The 23497-nt window shown below is 42.1% G+C and overlaps 1 protein-coding gene across 3 annotated transcripts in view; it reads right to left on the bottom strand.

Annotated features, from left to right (window-relative positions):
- ZRANB1 (zinc finger RANBP2-type containing 1) overlaps positions 1-22630 on the bottom strand; it is a 43718-nt gene extending 21088 nt beyond the window's left edge. Inside the window, exons 1-4 of one of the 3 annotated variants that reach the window (XM_040607560.1) lie at positions 22533-22620; positions 21335-21449; positions 9535-9632; positions 7930-8828 (exon numbers count right to left, since the gene is read on the bottom strand). In XM_040607560.1, the coding sequence (XP_040463494.1) occupies positions 7930-8743 (814 nt within the window). In that variant the 5' untranslated portion in view covers positions 8744-8828; positions 9535-9632; positions 21335-21449; positions 22533-22620. Of the gene's footprint in view, positions 1-7929; positions 8829-9534; positions 9633-21334; positions 21450-22532 lie in introns of all 3 variants that reach the window. The other 2 variants (XM_040607558.1, XM_040607559.1) reach the window with 2 other exon arrangements.
- Positions 22631-23497: the final 867 nt, after the last annotated feature.

Below are 23497 nucleotides of genomic sequence, written 5' to 3'. Positions count from 1 at the left end.
TTCATAACACACAAGTGCCTGATTACTTACACAAGCAGCCTCTGAATCGCGTTCTGATACAGCACCATGCCAATTGGATTGCTCCCCACTGACACCCACTGCATTCCTCAGACTGTTAAAATGTCAAAAGAAAGATTGGCATCTGTCTTAAGACTGTTCACACAGCATCCGTGAGCGCTCCAGCAGCTAGACCTCTTGCGAGGGCACAGCTCCGATTAGCCGTAAGAGCTACACAAATGCAAACAGATCCTTATGACTCAGTGTCTACTTCTGCTCCACAGCAAGAATAGCTGTTCTTTGAAGTGGACTCCAGAAATGTTAGTTCGGTGTTGCAACTGAAGACATCAGTCTGTGTGTGTCTCCCAACAGGTTTTGCGTTGCTTAATGCGTACGCATGGCTACAGCCTGACACCCCAAGCGACGGGACAGAATGCTAAGTGCTGCACCCAAGTAAGGAGAAAATACAAAGTTAGTATTCCACGCTTACAGGTTCAACTGTGTTCCCATTTGCAACTCAGGCATTTCCTTTTATTGGAAGTCTTCCACAGCACAGGCAGCCAAGGTTTTTTCTTTTTCTAGTAAAGCCCCAACTCTTATAAATAGCACAGATCTGGAATATGAAATCTCAGTGTACATGAGATGATACACAACAGAGATTAAGGAGGTTATTTAAGGCAGCTAAATTTTACAAATATTAATCACCCAATAACAACTATTTGTACGATCTTGATCCTGCATTTTTGCTCCTACGATGACAGTTACAACTATCTTCTTTATTACGCATCAATATTGCTTGCCTTTGCTCATATAAGCCCATAATGAACGGAGCTGCTAAAACCAAACTACTTCAGCTAACGTGCTGTTAAGTTTATTCTTCAGAACATGTAAATATTTATAAGGTTTAGTGCAGTTAAGTAAACTTGGAAAACCAGCAACAGCTTACAGGCATATCCAGAAAACTAAATCCTGGTTGCCCTCATTGCACAGTCCCAGGGCCTTCAGAACAGCTGGATGTACAAGTTTCCAGAGAAAATACTACAGCAGCAGCCTTTATTTACTTCACTGTCTCTCTGACAGATGTGGAGCGCACTGGCTGGCACAACTTGCACATGAAATCGGCAAATTCTTCCAAATAGATTGATGTAGTTCTGCCGCTTATCTACAGGGCAGAAGAGAGGCTGGGGGAGGCAGACCTGGGCAGCAGCACTGCATAGTGGATCAGGACAGGGGCCCACCAGCTCCACATACAGTTCCCAACAACAGCAAGGTTTAAACATGCAGTGAGAAGAGACTAAAAGCAAGTAAGAACACAGATTAGTAGCCCCCACTTCAACAGCATTTGCTGTCAGTTTAAAGTTTCCTGAACAATTCAATTCCTCAGTTAAACTGCCGTGGAGACAAATGAGCAATTGCAGAGCAGCAAAAAGCAGTGGGTCAGACAGCCCACAGCAGCGGATTCTGCAGGAGGCTCCTGACCCTCAACAACTGGTAAAAGCATCACTGCATGAAAGGAACATCCGCAGTCTCGCATATACTACGGGGCAGGCGTTCTGTATCTTTGAAAAGGCTGAATAGGATTACACTGAAATGAAACGAGCAAAACCAAAGAGAATTAATTTCAATCATATACCTGCTAAAAGAAGTACAAAGGGTTTTGCTAAATTAATGGAGGAGTGTGAAGATGCCTCTGTTTAGATAAAACATGTAAAAAACCACCCAGAGATTCAAGATTTCTTTGATTCAAGAAGGTAGCAATGCTGCAGTAAACAATCTGTTCTCACATTTGTGTAGACTAAAAAGGAAACACTTCATATTAAAGAGGTCTTTGTGCCTCCTACGTGGGACAATCGCAATCAACTTCACTGTTCCTTGAACTGCCTGGTCATAGAAGGCAAACTTCTCAAACAACCAAATTATGCATTTTAAACGTCAGCAGCAGAGTCAGATCCCTCTGTGACATACACCAGATCAGAAGCACAGAGCCCTGTGCTGCTTTCTCTTCTGTTACAGGCACGATTGCAAGTGATCTGTATCATCCACATGCTCTCACCCATCTACAGACCAAGCTGAAGATTGGTTTAAGCGCCAAGGTGACCTTCCACAGTAAGTGAGGGGCCAATCAACTGACCCACTAAAACCTAACTCTGACACTTGTTAAAATCCTACCGCTCCTCCAGCATCAAGAGCGCTGAGGACCGGTGGTACGACCACGCTAGCTGCAGCACTGGAGCTCAGCCCGCACCCTCTTCCAACTGCTCCCCAGGGGCACATCAGGTGGCCATAAATGAAGATCTGTTATCAATAATTGCTCCACCATTTCAGCATTTGGAGGACAAAACACATTCAGTCTGAGAAGAATTCCTCCTCTTAGAGGAAGAACTCTTTTGCAAGCAAATATGACACATCAGTTAATACAAATGATTGTCTGAAAAAACTTTATGGGCCTCTAACCACACCCTCCTGCTCATTCTCCTCATTCTTCATTTCCAGGACCTCTCTTTTTAGTATTAGCACACAATCAAACAGCAGATCACTCTCCAGGTAACAACAGCTTGAGACTGAACCTTCTATATACTAATTTTTTTCAAAAAAAAATTTTAACCTCAGCAACTTGTATTAACTTAAAAATAACAACTTATAAGACATGTACTTTAAACCTAAAGCATGCAATGCACGACAGTATGACTATCACCTAATTCTTCCACCCCCTACATACGGTCCATTTAGTACATTCATAACCTATCATTACAGGACAAAGCAGCACACATGTAAGACCTGCTGAAAGATGTCCTTATCCCCTCTCCTTATCTGTCAGATGCATCCACACCCCTTGTGGCGTTAACAGCTGATCAGCTGCTTGCAGGGTTCCACCCAAAAGGGAGACTGGGCAGTGGAAAATTATGAATGATACTCAAGTTAACCATTAGTGCTTCCAAGGCAAATTTAAATAACTATTTAACTTGATAATTTATTCCGTCATTTTAACATAAAATATCACCAACCATTTAAAAAAAAAAAGTCCTTTTTTTTTTTTTAAGCCAAGAGACCAAAATAAAAGCGTGTTTCAGGAGTTAAGATTTTCTACCAAGGTGTACAGCCTGCAGAGTACTCTCAAAGATACACACACACACAAAAGCAAAGCGTTTATGGTAGAATGTAAGTACAGGACACAGACAACAACACAACAAGATTGCTTACCCAAGTGAAAGTTGTACGCTTATGTCACTGTTACCTGGCACACTACAGCCAAGTATGCCAAGTCATGCTTGCCAGCATCACAAAGGCACAGGGAAAGGCAGCAACTAGCCCTACGGGCAACTGTTTGCCATATTGAGTCAAGGCCAGCACAGCAGGTAATCACCCGTCACAAATTCACGCTCTATTTCCCCAAACAGTTCAAGGTAGCCTAAACTGACACCAGCAACGGCTGGTGCGTGACCCTTCCCTGCTTCCAGCAGCTTGTTCCCACCCATACCCTCACATTCCCTTATCACAGCATAAACAGCCCCATCAAGACTCAGCTCTACTATGGATGGGACGAGGAAACTAGTCTGGGTTTACTAAAACAGCAAAACCAACAAACACCACCGCCACACCCCAACACAAAAATATCGCCTAATCCAGCTTATCAAGCTTCGTTTTCAGCGAGATTAGTCTCAGATGCACTTCTTCACATGCAAACACGCCGGGAGGACAGAAACAAGCAGTCAGGAGGACCACTTCTGGGTGGCAGCGCCAGCCGAAAGCACCTTGGTGCATCAGTCCCTTCAGGCTGCCCTTATTGTCAGTGAAGAGCCACATGCTCCGCAGGACGCAGGGCAGGAGGTGGCCTCCACATCTCCTGGAGCTGCAGAGCAGCCCGGGACACTGCCCGGCCGACTTCATACCTGTATCTGGGCAGAATGACTCTCCTTTCCCACAGGGTTTCAGAACGCTTGGGTAACACATTTGGCACTGTTTCAGAAAACCGAAGGCAGAAAAGGACAACCAAAAAAACCAAACATAAAAGAGATAAAGTAGTCGACAAAGGAAAAACTAAGCAGACACATATGGAGGAATACCAGGAATGAACTAACAGTCCTTTTAAGGATGTACTGCAAAACAAGATTCATTGCAGTTTGCTCTAAATATTTTGGATTGTTTAAGAAACACACTCTTATCCACTTCTTCCACAGAGCCAACAAGAGCGTGTGCCTACTCGGCTCTGAGGCCACCACCCCCAGCAGAGGAACTCTGGCCCACGATGGCAGTAGCTACCCCACCGGCCTGAGCTGAGAGAAGAGCACACTCTCTTGCGGCAGTTCATAAGCAGGGTTGGAGGAGAAACGAAAAGAAGAAACGCAGTTCTTCTCATCCGTGGGCTGCAGGCCAAGCTCAGGAGTTGAAGACACAACCCAGGAACCCCCGGCAGCGCCCTGCAGCTAACACGCGCTGCTAGCACCGCTGCAAAACCCAGCCCTGCAGCGCCAGGGGAGGGGAAGCTTCAGCCAGAACTGAAGCTGAACTGTAAGTCCCAAACAAACTCTGAAAGTTTTTAAAGTCATGACCGCCTTCATCCATTTGTACTGCTTAAATCCACAGCCAGCTGTAACCAGCTTCACCAGGCCCCACAGCAGGACTGCTCTTCTTGCACGTCAGGGTCCCTAAGCCCCACAGGCCACCGAACCTCTTTGGCATAGATACCGCGAGTTGTATAAGAGACAACGGAGCTTAATTTCAAATATACATTAGCTTCCCTCCCTCCTCCAAGAAATGAGTCACCCTGGACTTCACATTAACCTTGTACTAGGCCAGTACAGTAGAAAGCCTCCATGTCCTTGCAGAAGACATTTGTGATTTCTCACTGTAATTCAAACTGGCAGGTGTAGCAAGTCATGCTATTCAACAGCCATACTTACTAGACATTCCGTTTTGATTTTACTAAATTTTAATCAAACGAATTGGTTCTAAAAATCTCATCCTTTTGACAAAGAATCATTTGACTGATACATCCACTGCTGCAAAAACCAAGTCAGTAACAACAAAAAAAACCCATTAAAGTACATTTACTTGCAGAGTTTGAAAGGGGGAACTCCACTAATCCTGGTTTGGAAAGAATACACTCCATCAAGGAAACTATGCTGGAATGCAAGAGTTGCACTCTTCACATTCTGTACAGCCTAGATTTCAAGGAATAGAAGCTTTGATGACATGTTTATTACCGAGGTGGGTAGAGCATTAAAGGATGTCTCCAACAGGGCAAGAAAAACCCCACAAACACACAGAGGTACTTTTTTAAATCCACACAAGATATCTTCATGTTTCGGCTAAAAAGAGCAGATGTGGGAAAAAAGTAGTCCAATACATGGTTTTAATGACACCCGACATTAAATTTAAAACCTAGTAAAAATAATTTTATACTAGAGCTGAGATACGAAGATGCAGTTCAACTAAACAGCTGTCCTAAAGTATCAAACATTTTCCTTTGTACCTTTTGAAAAATACTACCTCCTAAGAGAAAAGATCACCAGTCTGCCAAGAATTACTCCTCTGATCTTTGAGTTCAGAAAAAGCTACACTTTGCACATCCAAAAAACTTTAAACTGATATATTTCTCCTACATAAGACAGAATCAAAACAAATGGATCCTCCACAACCGACTGAGCTTAAACTTGGAGCTGCACAGCCTGAAGTTACCAAATACTAACAAGTCACCACTTGCCAGCTGAACTATGGTAACAGACTACACACCAACTCTTAATCCATCAATTTTCACAAACTTACTTGATGGACTTAGCCAAAAACAATTATAAAATAGGACAAGGATTTACAAGTATCAAGGTCAGCTAAAAGTTCACAAGAGCTCCGGCTCGCTAACAAACAGTAACTCACTCAGTCACCATAACTCAGTTGATTTCTATGACAAAAACATATGCTTTAGGCAAAATTGTTCAATTGATAGTTAAATTGTTTTAAGTATGTCACACTAAGACAATAAAACCACCAGCACAAATGTGGCTTACTGCTTTTAATTTTTTTTTTTTAAAATACTGGTTAAACTGGTACACCTTTCCAGTATCAATACACTCTGCAAAACGTCCAGAGACAACCACAAAAGAATATATGAAGCTTTCATCAATCTTCCTAAGGTTATTCCAGCTACAACAAACATTTGGAAAAAACATGACATCTATGATATGCAAAATGAAATTCTGAAATGAAGGATAATTAACAGCTTTGGTTGCTGGTCCCATCCCTCCCCCAACAACTCCCCCATCCCCGCACAGTTAAAAAGTCGAAGTATAGTAAGTGTTTAAGTTACAGAAAGAAATTATGCAATCTCTCAGCAGAACAGTATTTTAAAAAAAATAATAAACATCAGCACACAAGTCTATTTGCATTCTGCTTTTCTCATCAAGATCCCTTCAACGTCCCTTCAAACTATTTTCATTTTAAAAGAACCAAACCACTATTGCCTTACAAAATTTCTATGAACATAGTTTTGAGTTTCACGTACAACTATAGTCACAAGCAACACTAAATACTTTTAAAACTCACATTCTAAAATATACACACAACCATTCCCACACAGATTAGAAAGTGTGAAATATTTTAAGTAACATTGCAAGAGTAAAAAAAAAAAAAAAGTCTAACATTTAATACAACTGGTATCAGAATAGACTCCTGTAAGGCAAAGGAATGACCTCCAACAATTGGTCTTGGGTATTCAATGACTTAGAAAATACCATACAGAATTCCAACTGCTTCATTTCAGAAGGAGAAAGCACTGCGCATCTACTAGCGTGTAAGGAGCTGAAGGTATCAGGAAACAGAGGCATCTATTTTCAAAAGGAAATGTGCTTGTCGAACTACTAACGCAACACAAAAATAAACTGGAACATTTATTAGCTCAGAGAAACCAAACCCACGATACCCATTAAAAAATTTACACCCGATCAAATCTATCAAACGAAGCAGCTCCACAAATTAATTCCTCTAATATAACAAGCATGGAGTAACTTCATGAAACATTAAGGAACAGTACAAGACATACTAGTAGTGCCAGAGTTTCACATTAAGTGTTTTACTCTAAAAATAGTTGTGTATTCCAAGCGTTTAACCTGCATGTACACTAGGCCACAAGGTATCTACTTCTGGGAAGTTACAGCACAAAAGTTAACCCACAAGGTCAGTAACTGAAGAAAACCCTGCTCTCACATGTCCCTGTTCTTTAACAGCATTGGGAGAATTACCCACAATTTCCTTAGGAAAGCACTAAAATACAAAACAAAATTGGTATTTGAATTTTTTGAAGCAGTTAACTACAAAAATACTTTGAGAGAGCCTGTAAACATTTACAACACAGTAGCTGTATTAATACAACATTATTACTTTCAAGGTCAGTATTACACATGCAATTTCTTGGAGCTACATATTTTGGTGTTATTTTTAACATCTGACAGAGCATCTTGTACTGTTGCAAGCTCTACACTGTTTACAAATACTCCCAAGCTGCAGCTGCTGATTCTGCTAGCAAATCTTACCATAGCAAAGAGAAAAGTAATTTTAATGATCCAGTAATGGCATTTTTTACAGTACCATATGCATTACATTGTTCTGTAGACTGCCTTTGTAATTTTTCCACCTTTCAATGACTACATAGAACTACAGGATTTGATTACAAGGATATCCACTTCTACAAAAGGTCAGAAAAATCCAAGCATACTTGGGAAACACGTCCAACACTATTCAGATTATGGATGAACTCTACGCCTTCTTTTAGCTGATACTATTGCAGGAATTTCTACATGTGGTTTACTTTTTAAAATTAAAATGCAGAGATTAAAAAAAAAATCTATCGCAAAATGTCAAGCTTACATTTTAATTCTTCATTCTCCCAAAATACCTAACCACAGGCAGAACGGTATAAGGTAGCAGCAAACAACTTACCAACACAAGCATTTAGAAACAGCCAGTCAGTCTTTTTCATTCTATTTTTAATTTGCTTTAGTTTTTTGAAGTCCACTTCAAGTTCTTCCTTGCTGCCAACAGCTCCAGCCAATTCAATTCTTTGGAAGTCCATTTTCACATCAGATTCACGTTTGGTTGTAGGTGGAGATCTTCTTTGGCTATTACCACTACTACAGCTTCCCCTCCATCGAGCTCTGTCTTGCTCATTTATGATTGAAGAAGGCTCTTCTGTGTCCGCCAGTTCTATTGTTTCTATGTTGTTAGGTCTGGGATGATCACATACAACACATTTCCTGGCCTTCGCCCAGTTTTCATATGTACAGACAGAACAAGTCCAGTGCTGAGCCCTTGTGTTTAGTTTATTTCTGTCATTATATTCCTCACAGGGATCAACAGAAAAAGGGACTGGTCTTGAACCAGAACCTGAAGACTGAGGAGACTCTGTGGGACTCCTGGTCCTGCGTTGAGACAAGCACTGAGTACACCTGATTGCTCTTGGCCAGTTCAAGTACGTGCACATGTGGCACGACCATTTATTTGCACTTTCCATACTGTAAGATGATTTAACTCTTGGTCTTGCGCTAGAATCTGGACATATCAAAGGACTACTCCCTCCTTCAGTGCTCGTAGGATCCCAGTCTCTACCAATATCACTTGAACCGCTTTTAAATGGATCTTCTGTGATAATTGTTCCACTAGGTCTCTGAGCACGACACATGGTACATTTGATTGCAGATGGCCAATTTTCATATGTACAATACTCACAAGCCCATTTAATTCCACGCTCTGTCATCGTGCACTTCTTGAAATTAACTGCGTCAGGCAGAAAGCTAAGTAATCAGAACACATCATTAGTACACGCTGGTTGTATAGGAGCTCTGTTTAAAAAAAAAAAGTAAATTAGACTCAATCCAGTTGATGTGTACTACACCAAATATAAAAATCAGGCTGGGCAAACAGGCAATCCTTTTTTCTTGATACTATCCAAACATCTAGGGGGAGAAAAAACACTATGAAAAGGATAAGACTTGAGCTAACAGCACTTTAAATGCAGACTTCAGGATTACCTAGTGCAGAAATTATAAGATAACTCAGCTCTGCATTTCTAAAGTTTCTTAAACTTGCACAAAGGCTTCCAAAACAAATTCAGAAAACAGATACACATTAAGCACTGAGAATATTGGAGAAGAGACCAGTATGGCTACAGAAACAAGCCACATACTAAATTATTAAAATAAAACTCAATATGAATACAGCAGTACAAGAAAAGGAACACAAAGCCTAAATCTTGTGAGGTCTATTACAAGACCTCACCAGATTTGGAAGGAAGGAGTGTAACAGGTGAGCAGTTACACAACGAATGTTATTTTGGAAAAGTAGGTGTACATGTTTACATAAAATGCACGCATCTGAAAATTTTATACATGTCCTTAATCAAGACTAGGCCTTGACTGGACACCACTCATAACAGTACCGTTACAAAGTTAAAATACCACTTGGAAGCAAGCACAAGCTGTGTGTGCTGGCAAGCTAACATAGTATTTTTGTTCTACAAATCCAGATTTCAATCCAATTGCAACTCACTTTTTCTCTAGTGAAGAGGGGATTCTGTCCTCATGCTGGCTCAGACCTTTTCCTCAGATTGGCAAATATGAAGGATGAGACTAAGCAGGTAACTATTCCTGTAAACAAAATGAAAACAGACTCATTATAGGTTTCCTACTGGACCTGAGTAACCAGAAAGTTAATTATTAAATGCCACACCTATACTGATCCCAATTTACTTGTTCAAACGCAGTCATGACCTGCTGAGACTAACATATAGACTGGTTAAAATAAACCAATATTTATAAAGAACCAGTCACCACACAAGCAATCAATCTGCTGAAGAACTATTATCCAATCAACGTCAAATTCACATCAAAACATCTACACACACTCTTACTGCAATCTGAAACTTAGGATGGGGAAGAAAAAAAAAAAGCTTTGCATAGAAAGCATAGCAGAGGGAAAGAGTGAGGCAGGTAGATAAAGGACAAATAGACAAATGTATAGACTATTTCCTCTGTTACCACAGAATAGTTACCCAACACATATGAGACAATTATGTGCTATTTTTAAACATGCAAAACTGTTAAAAATATAAATTTGTCATATCAAATGACTGAGAATTCTCAGTCATCATATTGCAACTCTCTCGGCTAACAAAACCACCCAGAGTCTAGTAAACAAAAACTCTAAAAAGAAGTTACACAACAGGATTAAAATCAAAACTAGACACATCAAACTAAGAAGTAGTTTATACCTGTTCTCCGATTAGGAAATGTTTTATGAGTTAGTACACTCTTCACCGAAATACCTTCACATGCACCTTGCTCTACCAAGGCATAGCTAAATGTCCACTTAAATTTGTGACCCTTATTCCTACTATCTCCCTTCTGTGGGCTCCAACACACAGCGCAGGTTTTTTTTCCAACAGCTCAACGCTGATGTATTCGCCAGATCAGGTGGCTGCATGAATGAGGGGCTATCGCATGGCCAGGACAGAGGGAAGGGTAGGACTATCCTTTTCAGCAGCAATCCATATTTATGCTGCATGAAAGCAGATGAGCAATCAGGAACACATAAAACTTTCTCATCAAGCTCGGGTTCTAGTATCACTTGTTTGAACAGCCTGCAGAACACTTCACTCCCACCTATACGTTATAAAGCCGTGTCAAACTACGGAATGTGCCGAGAAGGCAATTAGCCTTCCTACCGCCTCCGCTCCACCGTTCCTCATAAACGTCCACGGCCATGCGTAAGGGAAAAAAAAGCAGTGAGATCATACTAGGGTCCCCATTACCTGTAATAAAATAAGTGAAAAATACATATACACGAGAATGCAAAGTCAACTTGATTTTACTAAAGGTGACTTCATAAAGAAGACTTTTCAGAAACGTGGAGAAAAAAAAAAACAGTTTCTCTACTCCATAGACAAACTAAAGCTTTACCAAAACACCTCCTGTATGAGTACACTATATGCTAGATTTATCTATGCCACTTGGTCAAGGCTTTTTCCCTCAATTCCCAAAATAAGTTTTTAAATTACTTTAACATTTGTGAATAGGCTTATTCTCTCTATAAACAGTAGAGTTTCCCGAGATATTAACACTTTCTACCTAAGGATGTAAGACAGTTGAACGCGGGTTTCAGAAAGGAGAAGGAAGCAGCACACCGCGCACACATCTGCCAACGGCCACCAACAGAACCACCAAGAGCAGTTTCACTTCTGCTACCGAGGACAATCAGAAAGTGGCTGTCCCAATACGGCGATGCCCAACACAAGCTTGAGAATAATTTCCACCTGAGCAGAAGCTGGCATGTTCTGAGTAGGCTATGCTTCCAACCAAAAGCCAGATCCGTATACAATGTGTGACGAAGCCCGAGAGGGATCTGTAGCTGTAAATTGTCTCTTACCTGCCCTAGTTTGTAAAGCCTTCAACAAAGCAGTTCCCGCTGAAAACAAATCCCAACCCACATCTGGGATAGGGCAAGAAAACAAAGCATCATCTGTTTTACTGACATCAAGGCTGGGAAAGGGGAGTGCTGCTCAAGTTGAAAAGTAGTTGGTTGCAAAAACAATCTAAACAAATACAGAGATACTACTTATGAAACTAAATAGCACAGTGCATATTGTGCGACAGAAAAGCTTTCTTAGATATTGTAAGATTAGGGGTTTAGCCGCAATGATCCTCTGCGCTCCTGAAAAAAGCTAGATGCTTTCAGATGTAATTCTTAGAGAGGCTGAGTATCTGCAGCTTCGAAAGCCACCGAGATATGAGCTCACTACCTCTGAACGCGAGGCCTCGGGTTATTATGAAGTAAAGCAGATGAAAAGGCTCAGTGGAGCAATGCAATTTCTCTTCTTTGATAGCTCTGCCAACACCCACTACAGCACAGCTAGATGAGGCAACTTAGCACTCCCACCCATCAGGGGGTTCTTTACCTTTAGGTCTTGGTCTGACCCCCAGCTGCACCCCACCCCAGGGACACCAGAACCATCCGATTTACTGGTGACACAGGATTATCACCCAGCCACCCAGCAGTTTGAAGATTGTTACATTTTTTCAGAGTTACTTCTTCGCCACCCTGCTTCCAAATTAACTTATTTTAGATTCTTCACAGAGGAGAAGCTGAATCATGTAGTACCTCCTCCGACAGAGAAACAACGCAACAGTGACTGTGAAGTGCAGGTGCACGCCGTATGTCCAAAAAACATGAGCAGACAAGAAATTAAAGCCCACAAAACTCCACGTAGATTCCAATTGATCAGTTTATATGGTGTGCTAAATACCTTCTGGACAGACTAGTCAGTAGAGTAACTCAGTACATTAAAGAGGATTTATCAGATCTTAATGTATTCTCAAGTAACAAAGAAAAAAATCAATGCATTATCAGACCACTTTTTACTAAATTAAGTCAGTTGGAAAAGGTCTCCTAAAACAAATTAAATTTTGTTCTGCTTTGTTTCAGCTTTTAAGAATAGTCTTCTTTTTAGGTGCATGGGAAAACGCAAAATGGCACAGAGAAATCAGGAAGAAACATCAGTTTCTTCCCAGTTGGGAAGTCCTTAAATAACATTATTATGACAGGTTATATTATACTCCTCTCAATTTAGTTATTCAGTGTCCAAAAGGTATTTTTGAGCTCTGTTTCATTAAACAATCAAACCCTTCCCCGTAAACAGGGGACACTGATTTAAGCCAGTCTACACTATGGATTTTTTGCTGGGCTGGTGCTGGCATCTGTGCTGGCAGAAACCTCGTGTAATCACACTGACCAAATCAGTGTTCCCACCTTAACTCATTTTGCTCACGTGTACGGATTTTCAAACAAAGCTAACTGCTGCTGCATTTGCAGGGAAAAGAGAGCTTAGGTATCAACGTAAGCCTTCAAGCAAGACCTGCAAGGCAGAAGAAATCCACCCTTCTTCCCCCTGACCTAGCTGCCTCTCTCAGGCTGCTCCAGAAAGAAAAGCGGGCTGGTTTATTTATTTTTGTTTTGACACACTGAAGCAACTTTTCGGAGGAACAAAATAAGCAGCAGCATCTTGTTCTGAAAGAGAGGACCCTATAACCAAAGGCAGAATCTGTTACCGCAGCAGCTCAGCAGTGCAGCGGTAACACCTCTCACACACCCGACCACAAAAAGGAGCGCAGAGGAACAGGACTGCCAGTCAAAGCAAAAGATCAAACAGCAGCACTTTCACTGACTGTATTCCTTATGTACGATGAAACATGGTGGTTTTAAACGTACACCTACCAATAAAGGGTCTCAGTCTAACAGCTGTAATTGCTCACTAACAGCTGGATAACATTGCTGTGGAGTTTATATATACATAGGATGGGCAAACAGCTTTAAGAAAAACTGCCTATGATTAACCCTACATAGTCTGACGTACTTGCAGAAGTACTTGCTCCCCCTTGTATACCACCACCTCAAGTTCTCTTCCAAGTACCCATAAAAAAATTACCACGCTTCTTAGAAAACTGAAGTTCATTTATACACAAATAAACTTTCTAATTAAAGCTGTAAGAAGAGGACCTGTTAAAAACACACATCTGGATGATCACCTTAAATGGTTACGATAAAATATGCACTAGTCTGAATTCAGGTAGTTACAGCTGGTTTTGTTTTATAGAACTACAGAATGTTTTTAAGAGATGCCCAAGATGAATTCAAGTCAACTGTTCAAGTCAGAAACAAAGCAATGGATTGATTTCACTGTTTCCAAATACATTTATCAACACTGCCGCTCTTGCTGACCCTGAACACAGTGTCTTTCTAAATCTCATATAAACTGCACCAAGGGGCTCAAACAAAAATTTTGCAAATTTTTTTAATACAGCCAGTAGGAAGGTCTAGAAAATAACATAGCTGTACACAAGCTTAAATAAAAAAGGCCAGTTTGTTTCTTTTAAAGCTGTAAACTCTCTGAAAACCTCCCCAGTGATTTGCTACATAAGAGACATGGTTATTTAACTGGCTCAAATTCACTTTTGTTATCTGGGTCCAAGAATCCTTGTGAAGTATCACACTGTCTATACACTTCAACAAAAACAACTGACATTTTTAAATAATCTAGTTGAAATTTATTGCCAAGTATTAAGAATCAATTTTCACCTAAATTTGCCTCACCCAGTAATTTAGGGTGGAATTTTACTAATGCTTTCTTCTTTTAATGTACTATACTTGCTTACTCCACCTTCAGCTAACTATTCTGTTCTTGCATGACTGCTTTCTCAAGAATTCAGCATAAACTTCAACAGATCATTATATTAAAAGCATAAAACTTGAACCTAAGCTTCTATAGTTAGAAAAGAACCAACAACAAGTTGCATTGTCATCTCTGCAAATTAGTTTTTAAAAGAATTAAGAACACTGACCTTGTCAATGAGACAACCAAATCAAATCAGTGCTGAATCTGGAAACTCTGCATTAAGGGTAATAATTATGTATTATAATAAAGAATGGAAAGATTACTGCAAAGTCACAAATGTAGAAGCATTCTCTTTATTAGCCTGAATACATTGAAGCAAGGAATTTAACAAGTAAGCATAGCTGCTTTGATTGTTAGGACAGTTCTTTAGAAATGAAAGGACACTGTCCCAAACAGATCAGCAGAAAGGAGAAAATACTCTGTCATCTCAGGAAGAGAGCACCGAAATAGTTTTCTGCAAGCTGCTCTACAAGGTGGGGGGTTTTGCTTACAAAATTTTTCTTTCTTTAAAGAACACTAGCCAGCTATTTGCAGTGCAGACAGCAGGAACTGGCCTCTCACTGCTGCTATCATCACAGAACGCAGAAAAAAGCCCTTTCTGATAAAATACAGATAAAAAGCAAGAACCATGCTGGAAGACAGAGGCTCTTGTCAAACCACATTATCCTTCCCAGTCTCATCCCAGTAAGAGCACTGCTCTCAAAACACGAAGTATCACCTTTGCTCTCCTCCGAGTAGTAGAGTTCCTCCTTTGCTCCCAGTAACATGGATAACAGGGAGAATGTTGCTGTCTTAAGACAGGCGTCATTAAGATTGACACATATCTCAGTTCTGAAGACCAAATCATTGCTATGTAAATCACAACACAATCTATAAACTGTAACATTAATGGTGCACGAGAAAAGAACAACTGAAAATATTTTGCTCATAACTGAGTAACTATTTACAATCTAGTATGTTAAACGAGTTTTAACATTTTTCTTCAATTTTGATAGTCTGGGCTGTCAACAAATACTCTGCACTGCAGATTTGTAGGTGTGACCTTTGTTACATGTAAGAGTGTATGACAAGTTGCAAGTGGGCAATTACTTAAAAATCCAGAAGACTTGATCTTTCACAAAGAAACGACGCTGCAAGAAATGCAGTTCCCTTAACCAAAGTAATTCTGACAAAGTAGAAACTTTCGAAAACATTCAGAAGTATGTTCATTGGGTGAATTCTGACAGGCTTCGTTTATATATAATTACTAAAAAATTGTTTTAATTTTGATTTATGGATACGCATCTCATTTCAAAGCACCCTAAGTCTACTGCGTTAGGTACTTATGATATTCAGAAAAATGATGCTGGTTTTGGTTCAACTTTCTTTTCAATATTCCATTCACACTTCCAGCCCAACTCCTATCACTTCAAATAAACCCTAAAGCCTGACTTTTCGTAAGCAAGAGAATTTATATGCAGTTTTAATGCAAAAGGATAGCTAATTTTGCAAACAGTCTATGCAGTAAGTAGTCAAACGTTTTGGAGGTTACAGATCCCAGGAGACATCTGAAATACAAGATCTGACTGTGAACTTCAGGTTAGGGTGTAGACCTAACTATACAGACTCTTGCACAAAAGCTGAAAACTCATCACAGAATTAACAGGTATTTGACAACATTCACCATTCACTCTTTCTGCTGTCTTTTTTTATTTTGAAGTTTATCCCTTGAAGCATTTTTGTGCTCTTAACCACTACAGTTAATCCTGCTGCGTAACTTGCAAAGTGCAAGTTTCCATTCTATTTGCTACTCACTCCTCTGGGTCGGAAAACTTTAACTGCTGCAGCAGCTTGAAGTTCAGTCCTCTTTCTTATTTCAGGAGAGAGTTACATTTTTCAGGTTTTTTTGGTTGGTTTTGTTTTGTTTTAAACTCAATTGAAAGTGAGCAACTACTTAATGAGATGTTACTACACATTAGGATGGACCAAATACAACCACTTACTTAGAAATCAATACCATTTGGTAAAATGAGAGTAAGCAGATCAACAGTTACATAATACACAGCATCTCCCACACAACCCTAATCAAAAAAACAAGCAAAGTGACTCAAAATAATGAGCTCTGATGAAATATTCACATAAATACAGCCAGCAACATTTAACGAATGTGATCATCATGAACAGTCAGCAACAGATAAATACTGACTCAAGATGTACAATACAGTAACATACGTAATAAAACACAACAGAATTGTTAAAACTTCATTTTTAAGACATGTGCATTGGACAAAGTACAGAAGTTGAACAAGGGCATTCTTTATTAGAAGCAAGATCAAATACAAAAATACAGTTTATCTGTGTTTAGACTATATGCCTAAAACATGTGACTCAGTTTTGTTTAGATCTCAGCCATCCTCGCACAAGATGAGGAAAACCAGATGTCATGCTCTGACTAAAAACACACTGTGGAGTCACACATCAAACTTGAAAACACTTAAACCTGTCCAACAACCAAGGAACATTATATTAAGGCTTGTACATTTGACATTCAGTTCCACTAATTATCCTCTGGACCTCCTCAATACTGGCTGATCATAAATTAGATCATGGCTACACGCAGACATAGTCACCATTTGGTGGAGAAAAACCACCTGCCTCCAAATGAAACAAGGAAACACACACTCAACATCAACTGTTGTGTAGTTTCCTCCTAATTAATGGCAAACCACTTGCAGATACAGTTAAGGACTGACGTCGGTATACACATGTGCAATTGGGCTATATTTAAGACTAGTTCTAGTAAACCATACAAGCTACACTATTAGCCAGCTCTTCTTAAATACTGGGTAAATAGCAAAACACTCAAAAAGGGGAGGGATGGTAAAAAGAGAAGCCAAAGTGCTACTATCACAGCACACATAAAAACCACTAGTCTGTGTGTCACTGCTTCACATAGTGCAAAGAACTAGTAACCAATACCACCAGAAAAACAAATTCAAACTCCTCCTAGAGAAGGAGTGGTATCAGTTTTAGGGAGGGGGGGGGAAGACAAAATTATTTTTTTAGCCTTATGATTAGTAACCTGCATTTTGCTCATAACTATCCAGCAACCCCCAAGTTATTCACCACAACGTACTCTGAAACTTTTTAGCATCTCAGGGTAACAGCTCTAAACAGTAAACCTTCTGCTTTTGAGGGGTGGGGAGTAACTTACTCCTAGAGACAACACTGAACAACCTTCTTGAAATAAACCATTTAAAAGCCATGAGGTGACAATTATTTTTATCTCTGCCAAGCTAAACAGTAATGCAGAGAACAAAACTGATGTACGTAGCTCAGCAGACCACCGCAACCCTTCAGCAAGATAAAAATTAGCTTCTGAACAAGCACACAGTAAAGGGAAGCCTTTACAACCAAAACCTAAATCCACAGGCTCATCCGACAGATTGCATAAATGACAACATGATGATCAGACATTGTTAAGACACCTAGTACAAAGTACTCCTGACTTATCATGGTAGCATGAACTAAAAAAATGGGGAAAAAAAAGAGAAAAAAAATAAAGGCCTAGCATGAAAACAAGTATATATTCAACACTTCCTGTAGCTGCAGAAGATTTAAGACTGAGACCTGGAGATTGAAGCTGTTTCAGGGGAGTATTCAGATAGCAGCAACTAATAAACATGCCAGCTGTCTCTACTGAATCCCTGCTTAGATACCGGGAAGATGAATGGAGGCAGAAGAAATACTTTCAAGCCCATTAGCCTGAAAGAAGTACAAATCAACACTTACACAATGCACTTACAGTCTTTACAACCACAAGAAACAGGAGTCTCTCCTAAACCGACAATCACCTTCACAAAGCAAATTTCCTATTTTTTGCTAGAATTATCCACATTATGAAGTTTATGACAGTCATTTTTCTTCCCAGCTAATCAATGCACCGAGTCGCACGGTTATCAAATGAATAGACCTACAAAAGTGTGTGCAACTTCAAAGCCACTTGATCATAGATTACATAAAATATTACTTGATCACAATAGTTCTCACCTACTGGAAACAAAACTGATCACTCAAGTTTATTTTTCTTTCCAGTGTCACATAAACCATGGTTCCGACAATCTTCTTTAACTCAGGAAAACTAACTCCTGACTATCTCTAGAAGATAGCAAAACTCCAATGTAACTTAGAAAAATTTTCTTAACATCTGTAAACTCCCCGCCAACTCGGACTTTTTCTGTTTCATTAAAAACAGCTACTCAAGACTAGATGCTAAATGAAATCAAAGTCAAAGAATCACATGGAGGATTTTTAAACCATAACATTTGTTTACAATAATAATGGCAAACATAACCCAAATAAAACATCACCACAATTGGCTTCTGGCAAGGTGGGAGTAAGGAGAAGAAAAAAAAAAACACCAAAAACAAAAACACACACACACACAAAACCGTTGCCTCCTTGCTCACAGGTGATAGTTTCAGAAAGAAGCCCTACTGACACTTACCAAAACAGACACAGGTCCATACTTTCAGACCCCCATCCCCTGGACAGCAGGTTGCACACCTGGTATTCATTTCGTACCTAGCTCTCATTACTACAAGTATTTTCAGATCAAGTCTGAACTCAACCTTTAAAGACAGATGTAAATTCTGTGCCTTCTCCAGCATCTGTTTTAGGAGTATTTTTCTTAATTTAAAATGCACATGTGAATACAAGCAAAATTAGCAGCCATTCTTAGCAAAAAAAAAAAAAAAAATCCACCTTACCGGGGAAAGAAAAAAAAAAATACTACTGCATTATTATTAGCAGAACAGATCATATCACGATAAACTCAAATAACTGAAGGGAAAAATGCCAACTTAATTATGCCTGCTGTACAGCAGAAGATGCAAAAGGGCTGCAAACATGACTGCTTCACAGGCAAGACTCTCTGTACATACCAGTAACTATGCTATTTCCAACGTATTACACTCCCATGTGCCTCCTAAAAAAAAAAAAAAAACCAAACAAAAAAACCAACAAACAAAAAACCCACAACAAACTACCATTTCATCTTCCTTCTTGAACCAAGGTCTCCATATCAGCCCCCTCTTGACAGCTCCTTCTTCAAATGTCACTGCACTCATTCTATGCTCCACCCTCTCCAACACCTCTCCTGGTCTTCAGCAAAATGAGTTTTTGCATAAATGGGACAGCAGCACAGAAAAAAAGGTGTTTTAAAAAATACTAGGTGGATACAACTACAGTTCAACTGCAGAGCTTCTGAAAACCTGCCCATGCCACAAAAGAAGGAAACACAAAATCATCTGTATTATTAGAACAACGCGTTCTTAGAATTGACAAAAGTTCTCTTAATGTATGTTAACTGTAGGATACCAAAAAGGTAACAGTCCTATCATTAATCTTGTATTTCAAGAAAGTTCCAAAACAATTTACATACATATGAGAAGTTGCGCTTCAGCAACTGATGCTGCAAAATCACACACAGCCACAAAATCAATCCAATCCTGTGCAAATTAAAGCAATATCAGCTATGCAAGAAGTGCTATGAAAAAGAGTAAGTACCGGGAAAGCGTCTGAATTCCTAATGTTTGAGATCTTAATTAGAAGATAGAAGTTTTCTTTTTAAGGTATAACAAATTCCATTCAACTGACATTACAAAGTTATAATTATCTGTTATTTAACTGATTTTACCAAGCTATGCCATTTGACAAGTGAAGCAGTAAGCTCTTCATCAGCTGTGTTGAAAAAAATTCTTTCGACTCTGCCTCATTCCCCTCTTCATATGCAGTACTACTTAAAAAAAAATAAAAAACTAAGAACTCTGTCACAGCTAAGCCAGCCATTTTCAGCTGCCAAACTAAAGTTTAGTTCCATTTTAGTACCAGAAGACTGTGGAACATAATTCATGCAGTTAAAATGAGGATTACTTGTTGACATAAATTCTGAACAGCTCAAAATAACCAAGTCTTCAAACTTAGGGGGGAAGAAGGGGCATGAGATTGCTAACAGAACTGGCAGTAGCAGTTTAAATGCTTTGCTGTGATTGGTAGATGGTGTATCACAATAAAGAGCATATTGACCTGAAGTTCTGTACAATCTTGACCCAGTGCAAAACCGGTATGGCAAAGGGAAGCTGGAAAGAGAACTCCAACACCTAAGTTAATACCACATGAAGGAGCCTGTAAATCTCACGTTGAAGTGCCTGAGAGTACATCTGATTATTTGATTGACTGTATTAAAAATAAACTCCCTTACAATCAGTAAAGTATTTTCTACTTACACTTCTGACTTATTTACAGATCCATCTCGCAAAGAACACCAAAGACGGATGGGATTTCCCATCCCCAAGGAATTTACGTATCGCGTGATGTACAATTAGCATGGCAATACACAAGGCCAAACAGGCTGTACACAAGGTTAAATAGGACTGAAAATGTTGCCCTGACCAATTTTGCATTTTAACTAGTCTCCCATTTAAGTCATGCCTCTGTGATGAATCCCATTGATGTTTTACGCCACTGAGCATTCCAATTAAATTAGTATTTTTAATTATACTTCTGAGAAAATGCTAATGGATACAACTCTACAATAACAGATCATGGCCTCATTGGTCATCCCCATATGCCAGTCCTCACTTAAGCAGCGTAAGAAAAGTAAAGGTAACAATTTCTTTTTTTCTTTGAGAGTTACACCACGTAATTAGTTTCACAAATCCTACAAAATGCAACACATCCAAAAGCATTATTCTCTTTTAATGCTGTGACAGAATTAAATCAAAAGTGATCTTTTACATATGACATGCTAGACTCCGCATGCTGAGACACCAACTCAACTCAGCCTTCGGAAGGAGGCAAATGAAAGAGTTCCAGAACACCTCCTGCTGCTTACCTGCTTCCCCACCTCTGAGTAACCACTGGAAAAGGAGAGGGAGGGGGGGAAAACCAACCAAAAAGGATTCACAAATCTTTCCTACAGTCCCCGAAGACAAAATGCTAAATAAGCAGAAGGGAGAGCAAAACTTCAGTGCAACAAATATCTCCTGAACTACTCTTACAAGGCTCTTCTCACACCAGAATGAGCTTTAACACGGCATGTATTAGAAAAAGGAGGAAGTTAATAGACAGAAGACATCTCACCTTTCAATTTGTGCATCAACAAATGTATCAACGTGTTAAACTCACATGCCAGCTTCACCACTTATGACACAGCAGGTTGCTAGTGAGCAGAGACTGTTCAAGCACAGCACAAAGCCTGTCAAACAACATTTGTTTACTACACCGGCTCCCAAGAATTCTAGAAAAAGTTGTCATTATTATCACTGAAAGTCACCGTGGCAACAAGAAGTTCTCAGCGGCTGCGCTGTGTCTACAGAGACCCAGACGAATCGTCTCCCATCACCTCTCCCACCCCGCTGCTGCCGGGAGAGCGGCTGGGTGCTGCGGGGCGCCGGGAGCGGGGGGACCCCGGGGCGCCGGGACTGGCGGGCACTCTGACCCCGCCGAGAAGTTTACCTTCCCCTGGCAGGCAGCTGCCGCAGCGTGGGACTGCGAAGGCAGAGCCAGAAAGCTGGGAAGGGGTTTGCCTCACTCGTTCATAGAAACTTTTCTCATCATTTTTAACCTCCGGCTCCCAACAGCGAGCTCAGCTTTGAGACACCTCCCACGGCGCGCTCCGTTCCTGATAAAGCACCGACGATACGCGGTGTTGTACGAGGGGCAGCATGATGGAAGTTGTGCTAACCCAAAATTCACAGGCACAAGCCAGCAGCTCACATCACCCATCCTATCGGGCACACAGACCCAACCAGGCAGCTCCAAAGGAAAAAAAAAAAAAAAAAAAAAAAAAGAGGAGGGAGGGAAGAAGTGGGAGGCAGCAGGGGCAGGCTCTCGCCCCAGCAGAGCGAGGTACCGCAGCCCAGCGCCGGGAGAAGCCGCCACAGGACAGAAATCAGAGTTTCCTGCCTTTGTAGCGAGGCTCCGGCCGCCGGGGCACGGCCGGCCGAACGCCGCCTCGCCGGGCGGAGGGCGGCACGCCGCAGCCCGCTGCCCCAGCGGAGCCCCCTTCCACGCGGGACGGTGACCCCAGCGGGGCAGGGCCGGTCACGGGGCCACGGAGGAGGCGACTCCCCACACGGCCCCTCGGCCGGGCCGCCCCCGCTCCCGCTCCGCCGGCGGCCGAATCCCGGCGGGTCACCGGCCGGGGAGCCGCCGCGGGCGGGCTCGGTTCGCCCCCGCCGCCGCCCCCCCCCCCTTCCCCCGCGGGGGGGCTGCCAGCTGGTCCCCCCAGTGCCCCGTCCTCCCCCAGCGCTGCCCGAGTAGGGGAGAGGGGCTTTACCTCGCCGCCGCCGGGAGCCGTCCCTCGGGCACACGCTCGCCGCTGCAAACCGCCTGCACCCCGCGCCGCCACCGCCGCCACCGCCGCCGACCCCCCCCCCCCCCCCCGGCCCGCTGGCTGCGGCGTCCTCTCCCCGCTCAGGACATGGTCTCTCCCAACGCGGCGGGCTGCCGCGGCCGCGGGCGTTCCCACTCAGCGCGGCGGGGGGAGCCTCTCGCCCCCGCTCCCCGGGCTCCTCTAATGGCGGCGGCTGGAGCGGCCCAAAGCAAAATAAACCCCCATACGGCCAGGAGCCCGCACGTCAGCCCGGCCTGCCAGCCTGCCCGGCGCCCATTGGTGGAGCCTGCTCGCTCCCCTCCGCCAATCAGCTTGCGCCTCTTTGGGAAGAACGGGTGATGTCATCCCTGCCGCTGGGGCGCCTCGCTGCGGGGGCGCTGGGCTTTGCCCCGCCGGCCGCCGCGCGCAGCCCGCTCCGTGCCGGCCCCGCCGCCCGGGGCCCTCTCCCGGCACCGCCCCCGGGCTCCGGCGGCCGCCCTGCGGCGTCTCCCTCACGCATCGCCCGGTCGGTCCCCTCGGGGCCACCCGGCCCCCAGCGGCCTCCCCGTTGGGGCTGGCGCTCGGCCGTGCCGGGGCCCTCCCTGAGGCAAACCTGGGTCCGCCTCGGTCAACAGCGTCGGGGGTAAGGAACGCATCGGCTGCATTAGAGGTGGAAACAAGACCGGCCACTTGGCTTGACGGTGGTGTATCGGCATAAGAATTTCCTATGGAAATAATGCCTCATGAAAACCCCCTTGCGATGGCATGTGGTCAGGCAGCAGCCATCGAAAATACCACTTGTGTGGCAACACATCCTTCCAGCATCCTGACAGGAAGCATCTCCTGCATGGAATAAATAAAGAGAAAATGGCAATGGATTGTCTCACACTCAGGCTATACAACCCCCAGCCTTGGTAGATTCCCATTAA

The sequence above is a fragment of the Falco naumanni genome, chromosome 9 (assembly GCF_017639655.2).
Source record: "Falco naumanni isolate bFalNau1 chromosome 9, bFalNau1.pat, whole genome shotgun sequence".
In the NCBI taxonomy this organism is placed as follows: Eukaryota; Metazoa; Chordata; class Aves; order Falconiformes; family Falconidae; genus Falco; species Falco naumanni.
The sequence above is the reverse complement of the archived record's forward strand: the minus strand, read 5'-3'. Positions and strand labels throughout refer to the sequence as shown.